Source organism: Thalassophryne amazonica, chromosome 4 (genome assembly GCF_902500255.1).
Source record: "Thalassophryne amazonica chromosome 4, fThaAma1.1, whole genome shotgun sequence".
In the NCBI taxonomy this organism is placed as follows: domain Eukaryota; kingdom Metazoa; phylum Chordata; class Actinopteri; order Batrachoidiformes; family Batrachoididae; genus Thalassophryne; species Thalassophryne amazonica.
The window spans coordinates 124974132-124990958 of record NC_047106.1 but is presented as its reverse complement, the minus strand read 5'-3'; the positions used below and the strand labels follow the sequence as shown (position 1 = coordinate 124990958).

Sequence of the window (16827 nt, the reverse complement as noted above, 5' to 3'; positions counted from 1 at the left end):
GCAGTCTTGGTTTCATTTTCACTTTGAAGGATTGTCGAAATCTTTCAGTGCTTTGCAGTGGAGGTGATAACAGAGACGAAATCAAATCATACTTTCACTTTTGAGTTGACAAACACCAGAAAAGTAGCTCGATTTGTCGCTGGTCGCTTTTGAGAAAATGAGTCAAGAGGGTTTGGAAAGTGACCTGGAGACAGGACTTAAATAAGCAGCCTGGACTGTTCACAGCTCAAGATGCAAACCCTGATGGTATTGTTTTGGTACTTCGTGGCACTTTTCACATATGTAAAGTCTGCTTTTCCTCCACCATGTGACAGGTAAGGGGACATGAAAATTATTATTGGAAGAATTGGTAGTGTTTGGGTTTTTTTTTGGTCCAAATACATTTGAAAGTTTGTCAAAAGTTTTATTGAACTTCAGGATGAAGTTCAGAATATTTTCTGAGTCTTGGACACTTTGGATAGGTTAGGCAAAAATAAACCTTTTAACCATTCCGTTTGCAGACGATGTATATGTGTTTTACTGTATGAAACGGAGAGCTCTCAAAATGTATGATTTAGGTTTTAATTAGGGATGCACCGATCCACAATTTTTCACTGCAGATGCAATCCAATACCTGAATTTGGATATCTGCCGATCCCAATACTTTTCCGATCTGATACCAGAGCTCTGTTTGCTTTATTATTATTATTATTATTATTGTTGTTGTTATTATTGTTGATTTTATATGAGGATTTTCTTAAAAAGAGACCTGAAAGTTGAGCTACAATTTGCGAGAAGGTGTATCTAAGTTGAAAGCCTAGATTTGATGTTATGGTGAAAGAATTAAGTACAAGTACTTTTATTTTTTTTATTGACTTTATAGCCTTATTTTAATAGACTTAAAGAGAAAAGACAACACTCTCACTCTGTCTGTCGCTCTCACTCTCTGCCTGTCTCTTTGTCTGTCTCCCTCTTTGTCTTTCTCTCTCTCTCTCTCTCTCTCCCCCCCTTTTCCTCGCTTTCTCTCTCCCTCCATCTCTATCTCTCTCGCTGTTTTCATGCTGCGCAAACTTCACACTTTTGGGAAACACGAAGGCTTTCAACTGTAAAATAAATGTATCATCAGATGACGCTCGCACAGGATTTTAATGGAGACTTTTTTCCCTTTCAACGGACAGAATCTCTGTCCTCTGGCATGCTGAGTTGGCGTTTTATTTCTTCAGGGCAGTGAAACAGCTAACTTTTAAGCTCACATTTTCAGCAACAATTCAGTTAATTTTTCAGAAAATCCAACAAACAGACAATTTGAACCCGAGAACTGGGCAGAAATTTGCTGCAACTTGCAGCTAGAACACTGCAGAAGAGAGCAGTGTTGCCAACTCCTCAGTAAGAAAAGTAGCTATCGGCTGTAACTAAAAGTCGCCAGAAGTCACTAAATGACGTCATCGGCTAATTTGCATCTTATTTACATATTATGACATAACATGTAGGGAGAAAAAAGCTTTGTTAGAGAGATCAATGAATACATTATCAACCTTTTAATATTGTTTGGTAAATTCCATATTCATAAATGCAGAGTACTGAAAAGGAATTTACACGGACCTCTGGCTTAATAATATATAAGCAGTATTAAAGGACATGTCGCACCAAAATCATAATTTAGATTTAGTCTGTTAGTGACCATCCAATGATCCACCGGGATTACTTTGTCCATTTCTGTGACCATTTTCAAAGTATACAGCATTCGCAGCAAACAGCTACAGAGACATCAGAAAACAAAGTACTCGTGAGTACTTGAGTGTTTCCGACAAGTGACATCACAACTAGAAGTGTCCCAGCATGCGCTTCAGTGGAATGTAGCTGATAACGTTGAGAATGGTGGCACAGATTAATTCCAGAGTTGACATAAGTGTGATGTCGTGTTATGATGACTCAGTTTTAAGTGATAACTGTTATTTTTGATGGAGTCGCGTTATAAGCTGCGGCTCCAAGGAGGTTGACATGCACCTGCATGGCCACGAGTCATGAACGCAGCCTGTCAATAACAGTCTTTGTTCCAGGTTCAGTTTTGTGCACAATTAAGTATGAGTGTTATCAATAAAATATAAAAAAATACATCTGCTGCTGGGGGAAAACAAGCGTCTCGTCAGCTACACACACACATATTCCAGCTTCAAATTTACAAGCTCTCAAAGAAAAAAAAAAAAAAGAAAAAAATAGAAATTAGCCACAAAAAGGGTAAAGTCCTGAACATGCCAGACTCACCATCGTGTTATGGATTAATTTCCAAATGTAAACTTCACATGATTAAAGAAGTGTGCTCGTGTGAGATCACTGGCTGCAGCTCTGCCTCTCTCTCGATCATGGCACGTAAAATAACATCCATGAACACCTGGAAATAATGTATTCTGACTTTTCCAATGTAACAAATCCATGTCTGTGTCCAAGCAGTCTGTTAAAAACAATGTCAGACATCCCCACGTCCATGTTCACATCAGCTTCCGTAACCAACATCCACACAAAAAGTGCGTCACCACACTTTAGGTTCCAAAATCCAACACACTGAAAAAGTTAAGAGTTTTGGGGTGAAACGGGTTGTCTCCTCTCTGTAAATCCGAGCCATCACTTTTGAACAGTAGCTCAGAAGCTTCGTTTTTGGACGGAGCAGGTTCGTTTCCATGTCTGTCAGTCATTGGGATGTTTCTGTTTTACAACCCCTGGCAAAAATTATGGAATCACCGGCCTCGGAGGATGTTCATTCAGTTGTTTAATTTTGTAGAAAAAAAGCAGATCACAGACATGACACAAAACTAAAGTCATTTCAAATGGCAACTTTCTGGCTTTAAGAAACACTATAAGAAATCAAGAAAAAAAGATTGTGGCAGTCAGTAATGGTTACTTTTTTAGATCAAGCAGAGGAAAAAAATATGAAATCACTCAATTCTGAGGAATAAATGATGAAATCACCCTGTAAATTTTCATCCCCAAAACTAACACCTGCATCATATCAGATCTGCTCGTTAGTCTGCATCTAAAAAGGAGTGAACACACCTTGGAGAGCTGTTGCACCAAGTGGACTGACATGAATCATGGCTCCAACACGAGAGATGTCAATTGAAACAAAGGAGAGGATTATCAAACTCTTAAAAGAGAGTAAATCATCATGCAATGTTGCAAAAGATGTTGGTTGTTCACAGTCAGCTGTGTCTAAACTGTCTAAGCAATATGTCTCAAAAATCTAAAAATGCACAACAAAACAAATGAGGAACGAATGGGAGGAAACTGGAGTCAACGTCTGTGTCTGCTTTTTTTCTACAACTGAATGAACATCCTCTGAGGCCGGTGATTCCATAATTTTTGCCAGGGGTTGTACTAATAAGGACGTCACACACTGAAAATGCAGAGAATTGCCGAGTGAAATGTTTTTCAGAAATGCACCTGCTAATGCTCAGAGGGAAAGGAATAAAATACATCAGAGATCACTAATTATTAGCATATGTGTGCAGAGACACTTACAATCATGAGTACTTTTATGTTGTCTTATTAACTGGGATTAACTTATTAACTTAAAAAACATGAGACATATCCTTTAAGTTATAGATGCTCCCAAATGTCATCAAACTGTCATGCTCTAGAAGGATTTTTTAAAAAGAGAATTAATGTTAAAGAAACCCTTTACTTTTGTTACTGTACAGTTTATTTATTTATTTATTTATTTTTCTATCTCTTTCTATTGTGGCCTTGTCCTTTGTTTGTTTACTGTTAATGTATTTGTTAAAATACAGTTTTGGAAAAAAATGTGGGAGAGACAAAAAAGTGATTCTTGGCTTGTTTATTTATTTGCTTATTTATTTTATTTATTTGTTTTGCTATTAAAAATGGCTATCACTCCTTAAAATAAAATAACTTCTCAAGGCCAAGATGACCAAGTCCGTGGGAACAGCCGCAGGGGCATCGCGCGTGCGTGCTTGAATATGGAGGATTGTAGCTAGCCCTCCGCTCAGTGCTTTGGGCTCTGTGGCTTAGCCCGACAACTGACCTGAATTAGGCCAGATACTGGCCTCCATTTAGGAGTGGGAATTCCCATTCCTAAACAACCAAAAAGAGAGCAGCGCTTGTGCCACACCAAAGTGAGACTGATGTCAGCGTCTCGACCGCCAACCACTCACAGGCTAGGAGAGAGAGGCCAGTATCTGGCCTAATTCAGGCCGGTTGTCGGGCTATCTGTGGCTTTACAGCAGCAGGCTACAGCGGAGGTGGAGGGACTCGGTGAGAAAAGAGACTTAAGTCGCAAAACACCAGAAAAGTCTCTAGTGACACCAGAGAAAAAATAGCTAGATTTGTCGCTTGTTGCTTTTGAGAAAATAAGTCATCACGAGGGTTTGGAAAGTTGCCAGATTTAGCGAGAAAGTCACCAAGTTGGCAACACTGGAAGAGAGCTCTCTCAAACAGCTCAGCTCCAGAAACCTCCCCCTCACCTCCTCCCGCTCGACAGCAAACAAACAGAGATCAAACAATAGCAGTTGAGAGGATTCACAGTGGCTCTTCTCCGGTATCGTAAAATGTCACGGGTTGGATCGGTATTTTCCGATACCTGAATTACGTCGGTATCGGAAGCTGATCCCGATATCGGATCTGTTGCAACCCTTAGTTTTAATAATGTATGTTACTGATATGTTTTGCTTCTTATAAAGTATGAATGCACTGTATTTACCAGAGTATAAGTTACACCTGTTAAAAAAAAATGCTTCTTGAAGAGGAAAACCACATATATAACTCACACAGGAATATGTCGCACTTCTTTTCTGTATTATCAGCAGTGTTGCCACAGTTACTTTGAAAAAGTAATCCAATTACTGATTACTCCTTGAAAAAGTAACTTAGTTACTTTACTGATTACTCAATTTTAAAAGTAACTAAGTTAGATTACTAGTTACTTTATTAGTTACTTTCAGCAGCTGCCAACAACACCCCCCTGCCACATCAACATGAAAATAACCTGTTTTGCCAATACCCATTTCATAGTCACCTTTTCTTGACTTCAATGAACATAAATACTTGTTTTATAAAAAATAATATAGACGTCTTTCTTGACCTCATATGTAACTGTTTATGTTTATTACTAACCCCATTAGCTTTAGCAGCGTGCTCCCTCAGCTACTCTTCCTGGGGTCGTTTAATATCATTTACAATTCACAGACAGATCTGTGTACAGAAGTGCTGTACTCAAACAATTTGAATACAGTTGTACATAAATGAACTAGGATCAGTTTTTAAATGCAGTCGTATAACAATGACAAAGTACAAATGAATATTTGTCAACAATAATACATTTTCAGTTGCTTCTTAAAGCTGTAAACAGTGTCTTGTTGCTTTATATTCTGTGGTAAGATTCCACTCCGTCATGGCCCGAAACATAACTGTACGTTGGCTCAGACTGGTCTTGCATTTAGGCTGCAGAGTAGGCTTTGCCCCAACTGCAACTTTTTAACATTGTGCAAAGACGTATTCAACCAGACAACTGAACAGTCATCCAGATGTGTAGAACAAGACTTTGAATAATAAATGGGATAATATTTTTCACTAAATATTCTGAACATCTTTTGACTGCAAGGCTGCGACCCATTTTGGAAACATTATTAGTTTGATTGTCCCAGGACAATTTGCTATCAGTAAGAACTCCTAACAACTTAACTTTCCCTAACTGTTCAATAGCCACCTGTTTTATATTAAGATTAAGCTGAGCTTTTTCTCTTAAAGAGTAGTTATTACCAATTACAATACTTGTAGTTTTTTTGACATTTAGAATAAGTTTATTACTTTCGATCCAGCTAACAATTTTTCAAAGATCATTTTCTAAGTTTTTTTTTTACTTCACTGATCGAATTCTCAGCTAACTATAATGTTGTGTCATCAGCAAACACAGAGACACCAGCCTTTCTTAGCACAGACAGTAAGTCATTTGTAAAAATTGTATATAAAAGTGGACCCAGGCAGCTGCCCTGGGGCACCCCATGTTTAACCGTTTTTATTTTAGTAAGAACCATTATAGTAAACAAGTTGTTTCCTATTACATATAATATAGATAACTATTCATAAAGATAACTATTCATAAATTCTAATGCAGATTCTGTAAACCCATAACATTCAAGTTTTTTTTTTTTTTTTAATAAAAATTTTCCCCAGTATTTCCTTTAAGTCATAGGCTGGATTAACTGTTTCTATATCTAGTGTATTTCTCAATATTTCAATTTTATTGAGAAAATAATAATTTAAACAATTTACAATTACTTGTGGTTTTGTTATAAATCCATCTTTTGTCTCCAGTGAGGATGACGTGGATTGGTTACCTTTTAAAATTGAATTCAATGTTTTCCATATGTCTTTATTGTTGTTCGACTTTTCATATTTGTCCTGAAAATATTTTTTTCTTATTCTTTTTGAGTTTGATTACTGCGTTCCTTAATTTGCTGTAAATATCCCAGTCTGATTGAAAACCAGAGAGAGTTTTTTTTTGCTTGATCTCTTTCCATCATTTTTTCCTTTAAATCATGGAGTGTAAGAATTGTGCACATTGAATTTCCTGATAGGTGCACATTTACAATTTCAGTTAGCAGGGAGTCAAAATTTTTAAAAGCTGCTTCAGGATCAGTTTCTTTTCAGACCATAGTTCAATCAACTCTTTTTACATCTTGTATATATTCATCCAAATTAAAATTTTTGAAAATTCTTTTTCTAATAAATTTAGGACCAGTTCTGTGAACTTTTGCTTTTCTACTTGTTGACAGCATTGTAAAAGTAAAACTTACAATTTTTAACCTATATTGTTTGTAAATGTAACTATTAAAACATTTTTCTAACATTTGAATTCTTTCTAAACATCATAGTTGTTGAAATTATTATTATTATTATTATTATTATTATTATTATTATAAGTAGTGTTAGTAGTAGTAATAGTATGAGAAAACGTCTGCAAAAAGTGGACCTTTAATCTTGGGCTGTTGTGGGGAGCCACAGCTGTTTTTTAACAGTTGTCTCAGCAGCTCTCTGAAAGTGGGCAGAGTGGGCAGTTCAGACGTCCCCCTGCATCTCATTGGGACCCCTGTTTTAAAGCTGTAATCGACCCACAATACAAAAATAATAGTAACGCGCAGTGACTCAGAGAAGTAACCTTAATCTGATTACTGATTTGGAAAGATTAATGCGTTAGATTACTCGTTACTGAAAAAAGAGGTCAGATTAGAGTAACACGTTACTAAGTAATGTGTTATCGGCATCACTGATTATCAGGTCATTAATTTGGGATTTTTGTGCATTGTTGTAGTGTATGTTTTATTATTATGTATAGTATAATAGCCAAGTGGCTTCTGTGTGCCTGCATGCATGCATGTGTATGTCTTCAATCACGGACAAACCGGGAAGAACTGACATTTGCCATTTGGCATGCTTATGTATTTTGGATCAAGGATGAACGCTGCAAAAAGGAAAGTTGATAGGACAAATATTTTTGGAGAAATTAGTGATGTTAGCTAACCAGTCAACAATGGATGTTATGCTGCAATGCACCATGGGGGTTTTGGGGTTTTAAATGTTATGTTTCATGTTTAACAGTGTTGTTTGTGTTACTGATTTATTGTGTTTTTGCAGTTTAATTGGTTTGGTCAGTTTAGTTTAGTCTCATGTTGCCGGCACCATGAGTGAAAAGTGTAGTGTGTTTGTCTCTTGCCACCATCTCTGTTTGTGCATGTGTAAAAATAAATGCACATGCTTGTGGCAGAATACAGAAAAGACCAAAGCTTTCTGTGCAGATGGACGGGCGTGAGTACGTGCTTATACGTGTGTATGTGTGTGTGTGTGCGCATAACATTGATCATGGACAAGCTGTGGAGAGCTGACATTGGTATGCTTATATATTTTGGGTCAAGAATTAATGCTGTGAAAATGGAATATTGATAGGCCTAATATTTTTGGAGAAACTATGGATATTAGCTGACATTGCTAAATACATTCTGGACTAAGACGCCATTTCAGCAGGGGGAGGTAAATCATCTTTATATTAAAAGTGTGAGTGCGTGCGTGCATGGTTTTATTTAGTAAGTTCAGTGTAAGTACATAATATAATTGTAAATACATGGATGACACAAAAAAGTGAAAATACTTATTTCCATTGTGGTACATTTAAAAATCAAATGACAAAATAGAAGTAATAATAATAATGTGTGCATATGATAACAAGAACCTAAACAATTTATAAATACATTAAGACAGTAAAGTAACAGGAAAAAATAGTGTAATTAACAGGAAATTAAAGGGTTGAGTTCTTCTAAAAATTGTTGAGGTCTGAGGTCTAAGATTCTAAAAACATTCTGGACTCACACGCCATTCCAACTCATTATAGAAACTTTGCATAATTTATTACCACTCTTGAAAAATGTCAGCTACCTATTTTATAAACACTACCCAAGCTAGAGCTCATGGATCCCCACGGGCAACACACTAGTTGGGATTTATTCTTTTATTATTGGAGCTTATTTTGTTTGATGCTGTGATTCCTGGGAAGTCTTATATAGTCATAATTATTTCTGTGAATAACAAATCCACAATTTTATGCTATATAAATTGTACCTGAGTATAACTTGCAGGACCTCCCAAACTAGTAAAAAGAGCAATAACCCCCCCCCCCCCCCCCCCAGCATTTTATACTCTGGAAAATATGGTAATAAAGTAATTCATAAATGTGAGCCTGTGTGCAAAAGTCTGAATTTTAAATTAAAGCACTAATTTTGGCTTTTGAGAATCTTTTATCCATAAATTCTATTAATTGTGTCAGTTAAGAGTGTTTGTCGTGTCCTTTGCACTCATCAGTTTATTGGTGGTTGTGTTGATAAAGTTGATTGTGGAACTGTAATTGCATTAAGGCTGTTCTAATCTAATACACTTGTCCCCGCTGTCATATCTGTTTAATAATTGATATTTCAGTCAGATTTATTGTACGGGAGCTATCTTGCATCAGGTGCAGACAGCAAAGCTGTTTGATGATGACAAGCACTTTGTTGACATGAAGCTGAGAGCAGCTCCTGGTAAGTCAGTCAGTTACAGATCAGATTTTTTTTTTTTCCCACCACCAGTTCCACCATACATTGTAACCTGAACCTTGCTTTTCAGATGTCGTCTTATCAGCATTCCACAACCTCTCACATGAATCACCAAACTTGACCATCCCACGTGACAAACTGCAGGAGTTCCTCTGCATATACTTTGAAGAACCAGGAACAGAATTTGAACCATGGACACCACCAGACTGGCATGAAAAGTGAGATTTGGGTACACCTGTAAATAGTATTCACCCACACGGGAGCTTTCATGCTTTAATTAAAACTTTAAATGAAATGTACTGTATGTTCCGAGATAGAACTTGCACATGAGTATAAGTTGCACTTTTCAAAACATGCCCTAGGAAGAGGAAAGAAAACATAGAAGTTGCAAAACATGAAATATCTTGAGTTCATAAAATAGGCATTAAAGTCACTGTAAGGATCACTGTGTTTATTGGCAACCTGTAATTTGCAACATGGAAACCAAGCAGTTAGTGCACACGCTTTCAAAACTGAGGGTTCCCACTTTGAGACCACATCTGCTCAGAAAGGAATCGTAGAAAAGTAGTGATGCGTGGGTTAGCCCATCACCTACAGACACCTGCGGGTCAGGTGGGTGCAGAAAAGGTTGTTGAGAAAATGTCGTAGGTGTGCGGGCGAGTCAAAAAGTGGCAAAGTAGAGTTTTCACAAATTAATTAATAATTTAAAGATATATTGCAAGCTCTCTAAATGGCAACCAACAGGCTAAGATGTAATTACTTCCATGTTCTCTTCCCCTCTGCCTCTCACACACGCATGCGCCACAGGGGGTGCTCTGTGCTGCTGCCTGCATTTATGCTTAGTTCAAACTGGTGATAGAAAAAGTGCCATTCTGTAGTCGAGGACATTAGGCACTGCCATTTTCCATTGCTAATGACATGGGCAATAGTTCACTTAATTGAAAGATACATCAGAGTTTTAGTGTTTTGCACAGTTATAATTAAAACAGGAATCCCTGGCTGGGGTGATACCTTCAAAAGTTAACATTTTGTGAGGGTATACATTAATTCTGCTCTGTAATATCACACAAATTATTCATTTTTACCCGATTAATGCAGGTGATTCTGTGCTTAAATAATCCTTCTCTCATTGTCCTTCTTTCCTCCTCATTAAAGATCCAGTAACACCTGATTTACAGTCTAATGCTTACAGCCAACATGTGAATGCAGCATATAAGGGTAACCGATACAGAAATGTCTGTTTATTGAGTTTTTTCCTGTGTCAGGTCAGATTTTGGTTGTTAATTGTTGCATATTGTTGTGGTCAGGCAGTGTGGTTTGGTTGTCATGATGGGTGGGCGCAGGTGTTGAAAAAACCATGACTTGTGCATCAGTACCACTGCTGCCATCACCATGCTTCACCGTAGGGATGGTGCTTGGTTTCCTCCAAACATGACACCTGGCATTCACGCCAAAGATTTATGCCAAAGGTTTAATCTTTGTTTTATCAGACCAGAGAATTTTCTCATGAGTTTCTCATAGTCTGAGAGTCCTTCAGGTGCCTTTTGGCAAACTCCAAGTGGGCTGCCATGTGCCTTTTACTAAGGAGTGGCTACTGTCTGGCCACTCTACCATACAGGTCTGATTGGTGGATTGCTAAAGAGATGGTTGTCCTTCTGGAAGGTTCTCCTCTCTCCACAGAGAGCTCTGACAGAGTGACCGTCGGGTTTTTGGTCACCTCCCTGACTAAGGCCCTTCTCCCCTATTCGCTCAGTTTAGACGGGTGGCCAGCTCCAGGAAGAGTCCTGGTGGATCCGAACTTCGTCCATTTACAGATGATGAAGGCCACTGTGCTCATTGGGACCTTCAAAGCAGCAAAAATGTTTCTGTACCCTTCCCCAGATTTTGCCTTGAGACAATCCTGTTTCGGAGGTCTACAGACAATTCCTTTGACTTCATGCTTAGTTTGTGCTCCAACATGCACTGTCAACTGTGGGACCTTATATCGAACATCGAGTGAGGCCGAAGACCACTCAGATTTCTGTCGTCTGTGACAACATCAAAATTGATTGAGAATCTGGGATATTCTTTAAATCACAGGCAGCATATTCATTTGATGTTTGGTGATGACAAAAAAATAAAAATCCAACTGGGCTATCCTCATCATCTGCTATGAGGACCCCAAGAACCATGGGCGCTGCCATTTTGAATGTTGACATGTGCCATGTCATCCATTTCATCCATGATGAGGACCCGGTTGCGGCAACGTCACTTCTGGTTTGCTGTTGCGTCAGATCAGTATCCGCCTCGTCTGCCACGAGGACCCAGTTGCAGCGACATCACTTCCGGTTTGCTGTTGCTGGTGTTGCTAAGCACGTTGCTAAAACCTTACAGACGGGCTACCCGGATGTGCGAAATGACCGAAAATGCGTTTCGGATTTCAAAGTAAGTAATGCATACTGTCCAAACAATTTAAGTTTAAGCAAAAACAAAAAAACAAAAAAATTAAACTGGCTTTTAATACTTAGTGGTGCTGTGACATGTCTTGTTTTTTTTATGTGCTTTTTAACTTTTTGAATGTGTGTTTTATTTTTGTGAATCTTTGCTTTTACTGTAAAGCACTTTGGATGCAGTCTGGCTGCTGTAAAGGCCTTTTCAATAAGGGTTTGTTTGACTGAAATTAGCTACTTAACTCGCCACTCAGATTTCTGTCGCCTGTCATCTGCGACATCATCAAAACTGATCAAAAATTCAATTTCAGTTTATTTCATTTTGTATATAGCGCTAAAACACAACAAAATTGCCTCAAAGCACTTCACACAAGTAAGGTCTAACCTTACCAACCCCAAGAGCAAGCACACAGGTGGCAGTGGTAAGGAAAACTCTCTCTGATGATTTGCGGAAGAAACCTCAAGCAAACCAGACTGAAAGGGGGGACCCTCTGTTTGGGCCATGCTGGCGACACAATTTACAAACTAATTCATAAAACGAATATACAGGAAATGTTGCCAGTGCACAGGACAGGAGGGTTGCAGAAACACAAACCACACCCATTTCTGGATGGAGCTACACCTCAAACAGAGAGGGGAAAAAACCCCAGCATTTGTCATTTGTCAGCATTAAGTAACAAGAAAAACACTAAGGTGATTGCCAGCCACTAGCCCTAAGCTTCACTAAAAGACCCAGAATTTAGATAAAATTGAGGCCGCGGCATGCTCCGTTTACTAATAAAATGAATTTAAAAGGGTACAAAGCATAGAAACATACTCTGCCAGTAGGCTAGCCATATGAAAGGGAAAATAAGTGCGTCTCAAGTCTGAACTTGAAAGTCCCTAGAGAATCTGACTGTTTTATTGATGCAGGGAGATCATTCCACAGAACAGGGGCATGATAAGCAAAACCTCTGTGACCCGCAGACTTTTTATTCATCCTAGGGACACAAAGTAGTCCTGCAGCTTGAGAACGCAAAGGCTGGGCCGGTACGTAAGGTTTAATTAGGTCAGCTAGGTAGGGAGGTGCCAGTCCATGAAGAATTTTATAGACTAGTAGTAGAACCTTAAAATCTGATCTCATTGAGACAAGAAGCCAGTGAAGAGATGCCAAAATGAGTGTAATGTGGTCAAACTTTCTATTTCCTATCAAAAGTCTGGCAGCAGAATTTTGAACCAATTGGAGAGCCCTAATGCTGGACTGCGGTAAACCAGAAAATAGAACATTGCAGTAGTCCAATCTAGAAGAGACAATTACATGAATCAGGGTCTCAGCATCAGCCATAGACAGGATGGGGACAGGGTTTTAGCTAAAAAGTCTGAAAGACCTCTAAATGACATGGTGAGGTGGTGAGGAGCTTCCAGGCATGTGAGAGGCAATTAAAAAAATGCTTAAAATGGTAGGGGTCGAGGGGTTCCCTGGTGGATTGGGTCTAGGGATTTGAAGCCCCCCCCCAAGAAGATGAAGGGTTTTTGCATTTTGCATCACCACTCTTAGCTTCATAGTGGAGTGGAGAAGAATATTCTTTCACCAAAACAAATCAAATCTTGATTTAAATCTCAGATGTATCTTCTGGCTATTTGTAGCTGAACTTTCAGGTCTTCTTTTTCAGAAAATCCTCCTCTGTACCACTTCATCATGAAGCTGTATAACTGGTGATACAAAATGCAAAATTTGCACTGTACACAGTTTCTTTAATTACAGCCACAGAAGCCTGTAACTTTTTCTGGGTTGTCTGGGTGTCTTGGTGTCTTTCCTCACTCTTCTACTTCTTGCATAGCCACTCAGGTTTTGAGAACTGTCTACTCCACACAGATTTACCACAGAGTGCCATACGATTTGTATTTCTTTGTAATTGATGTAAATAAAGTCCGAAACATATTCAGTGGCAGCTTCGCCATCAGAGAGCCTCGTCCACAACTACCACAAAAGACTCCAAGCTGTCATTGATGTTAAAGGGGGCAATACATGGTATTAAGGGTCCCTTCACACATAGTGCGAATTTGGTCGATTTGCGCATAAAGTGCCGCATGAAGCAGGAATTGTGTGCAAAATGTGTAAAATCACAGCTGACTCGTACACCTGTTGCAACAACTATTTGCTCATACCAGCAGCTGAAAGACAAAGTGTGTCCTGTAAGAGCTCATCGACCCCTCTTGCGGCAGGTGTCGGCCAAATTCCAGGTGACACTCACGAACATCTTACATCGCTCGCATGGCACTTTGAAAATGCGTGGCCATTCGCACTATCATCACGAAAACAGTCAGCAGACAATCACTGTCATACTCACAGTGAAATCTGTCTCAGTGCCCCACGAGTGTGGCTTTGCAAACACACATTGACATGTTGGTGTGTGGGCTGAACTGACAGGAGGCGTGGCCACCAACAGAAGCAGCTGTGGAGATCTGTGGAGCTGGACATCCAGGCTGGACAACCTGTATTGTGTTTGGACAGACATGAACTAACAACTGCCCACTGTGACGCATGTGTGTCTGCTTGCTGTCCTTACGTGGACATAAATAAAAGCATATATTGTTGTGGCGATGGGCTGCAGCGACTGAGTGTGCACACGGCGCCGACACTGACAGGCTGCTCCCAGGTTGAAACAGATCATCAGATCAGAACACGGAGCAGGCGATCTGACTGTCACACCACCCATGTGAGCTCTGTTCAACATGATGCGGTGTCAGTCCTGTGGCTCGGCGTCCACAAAACACACGTGTTGTGCAGAACGCACACGCGCCCGTGGCGTCTGGACACACCGGACCTGTAGATTTGGACATGAGAAGAGTGAACTGCTTCATCATTCATGTCATTTCATGACTGTACATCTGAGATGGATCATATTTGTATTGCCTGCTTGATAAGAGGGATTCAATAAAATGCATTATTTTTATATGGTGTGTGGTTTTATTTTTTTATTAAATATGTCCATGTCCTTCTTGATATGAGGCAGTTTCCCGCAGCCGTCACAGGATAGTGATCGTAGCTCAGTGGTAAAATTCTGATTAGCATTCAGAGCTTTTGGTGTGGGTTTGATTCCCTTGGGTGGCATATAATTTTTATTTTTTATTTATTTATTTTTTCACAACAGCTGTGCGATGTGTAACCACATTGTGCAGCTGCTGTGTAAAGCTGTTGTGTTCCCGCCTGCACAAAACCGTCGCAGCATGTATCAATTTTTTATTTATTTTTTCTTCACAGCAGCTGCACGATTTGTAACCACATTGTGCAGCTGGTGGCACTGTGTTCCCGCATGCACGAACCATCGCACCGGCATCGTGCACGCCTGCCCGTCGACACGATGTTTCTTGGTGCGCTCATACAAGCTGCTCCGACGGGTGTCGCCCTGAATTGTACATATTCGCACTATGTGTGAAGGGTCCCTAAGAACAGGGGTATGTAAACTTTTGATCAAGGTCACTTGGGTACTTTCTGTTGTCATTATGATTTAAAAAGTAAACACAGTTGTTTGACAATAAATGGCTTCACCCAACCACTTACGAGGTCTGTTAGAAAAGTATCCGACCTTTTTATTTTTTGCAAAAACCTGATGGATTTGAATCACGTGTGCTTGCATGAGCCAACCTTGAACCTTCGTGCACATTCGTGAATTTTTTCACGCCTGTTGATTGTGTCATTTGCTTGTAAGCAGCCTTTGTGTGAGGACGGGTGTAGTCTCTCGTCGGATTTTCATTGCAAGGAAAATGCCGGAACGACTGGAGCAGCGCTACTGCATCACATTTTGCCAGAAACTGGGCGACAGCCAGGTGGAAACCATTCGGAAGATTGAGATGGCTTTTGGTGACGATCCTATGGGCATCACACAGATTAAGGAGTGGTACAACCGGTTTAAAGACGTCCGCACAACGGTGGAGAGCGAGCCACGCTCCGGTTGGCCATCAACATGCTGAAATTACCAGATCATTTCCAAAGTGAACGCTGTGGTGATGTGGGACCGTCGTGTGGCTATCCGAGAAATTGCGGAAGAGGTGGACATCAGCACTTTTTGGCACATTCCATTGTGACAGAAGATTTGGCCATGAAAAGAGTGGTGGTGAAATTCATGTCTCTGCTGACGGCGGAGCAAAAGCACCTTCGTGTTGAAGTCTCACAGGACATGCTGGACTCCGAAAAATGATGCCCACCTCTTCCACAATTTCTCGGATAGTCACACGACTGAAAAGCCACCGAAAGCCATCTGAATCCTCCGAATGGTGGAAGAGGTGGGCATGTCACAGCATGTCCTGTGAGACTTCAACATGGAGTTGCTTTTGCTCCGCCATCAGCAGCTTCATGCCAAAGCCTTCGGCTGAATTTGAAAGTGCTGATGTCCACCTCGTCCGCAATGTCTCGGATAGTCACACGACGGTTGCGTCATTCGCCTGTGGGCAGGCTTTGAGTGAGCAGTGGTCCACCCCTCTCGTCGTCGTTTCATTGCGAGGAAATGGCGGAATGATTTGGGCTTTTTTTCCATCAGAATTTTTTCAGAAACTGTTAGAGACAGGCAGCTGGAAACCATTTATCTGGCTTTCGGTGAAAATTTTATGGGCTTCACAGAGAATAAGGAGTGTTACTACAGCTTTAAGGACGGCGCACGATGACGCGCGGCGCACTCCGAGCCGCCATCGAGAGGCAGAAACCACCACATCATTTCTAAATGGATGGCTGTGTGGAGCCGGGACCGTTGTGTGCAATTTCTCTGGTTATCATAAGAGCTGGACATCAGCCATTTCCCGGCAGATTTCACTTTTAACAAGAGATTTTGTCATGGAAAGCCGCTCGGAGGCTTCGCGCATCACGACCGATTCGCTGATGGAGCGAGACAAAGAACACCTCCGTTTCGGAGTGCCAGAGGACAAGTTGGGACATGCCCAGCTCTCCACAATTTCTCTTATACTCACTTGACTGGTAAGCACTGAAAGCCGAGATAGGCATGTCCCAATTTGTCCCCTGGCACTCCGAAACAGACGTTACTTTTCTCACAGACCTCGTATTACAAGAGCAGATTGCTTTTGCTGTAATTTAATGTTTAATTATTGATAACACTTTAATGTTGAGTACTCACTCACATTCTCCCACTCACTCACGCACTCACTCACTTGCTCATCTTCAACCGCTTAGTCCAGTTAAGGGTTGCGGGGGGCTGGAGCCTATCCCAGTGGTCATAGAGCGTGATGCGGGGTACACCCAGGACAGGACGCCAGTGTGTCACAGATGTTGAGTACTTTAAATGCAATTAAATCCACGTAAAAAAAAAAGAAAAAAAAAAAGAAATATAATT

At 40.2% G+C, this 16827-nt stretch overlaps 1 protein-coding gene across 2 annotated transcripts in view; it reads left to right on the top strand.

Moving 5' to 3' along the window:
• Positions 1 to 16827, top strand: part of treh (trehalase (brush-border membrane glycoprotein)) — an 81381-nt gene continuing 64554 nt past the window's right edge. The window contains exons 1-3 of one of the 2 annotated variants that reach the window (XM_034168490.1): positions 1 to 314; positions 8959 to 9059; positions 9145 to 9292. In XM_034168490.1, coding sequence (XP_034024381.1) covers positions 232 to 314; positions 8959 to 9059; positions 9145 to 9292 — 332 coding nt within the window. In that variant the 5' untranslated portion in view covers positions 1 to 231. The remainder of the gene's footprint in view (positions 315 to 8958; positions 9060 to 9144; positions 9293 to 16827) is intronic. The other variant, XM_034168489.1, reaches the window with a different exon arrangement.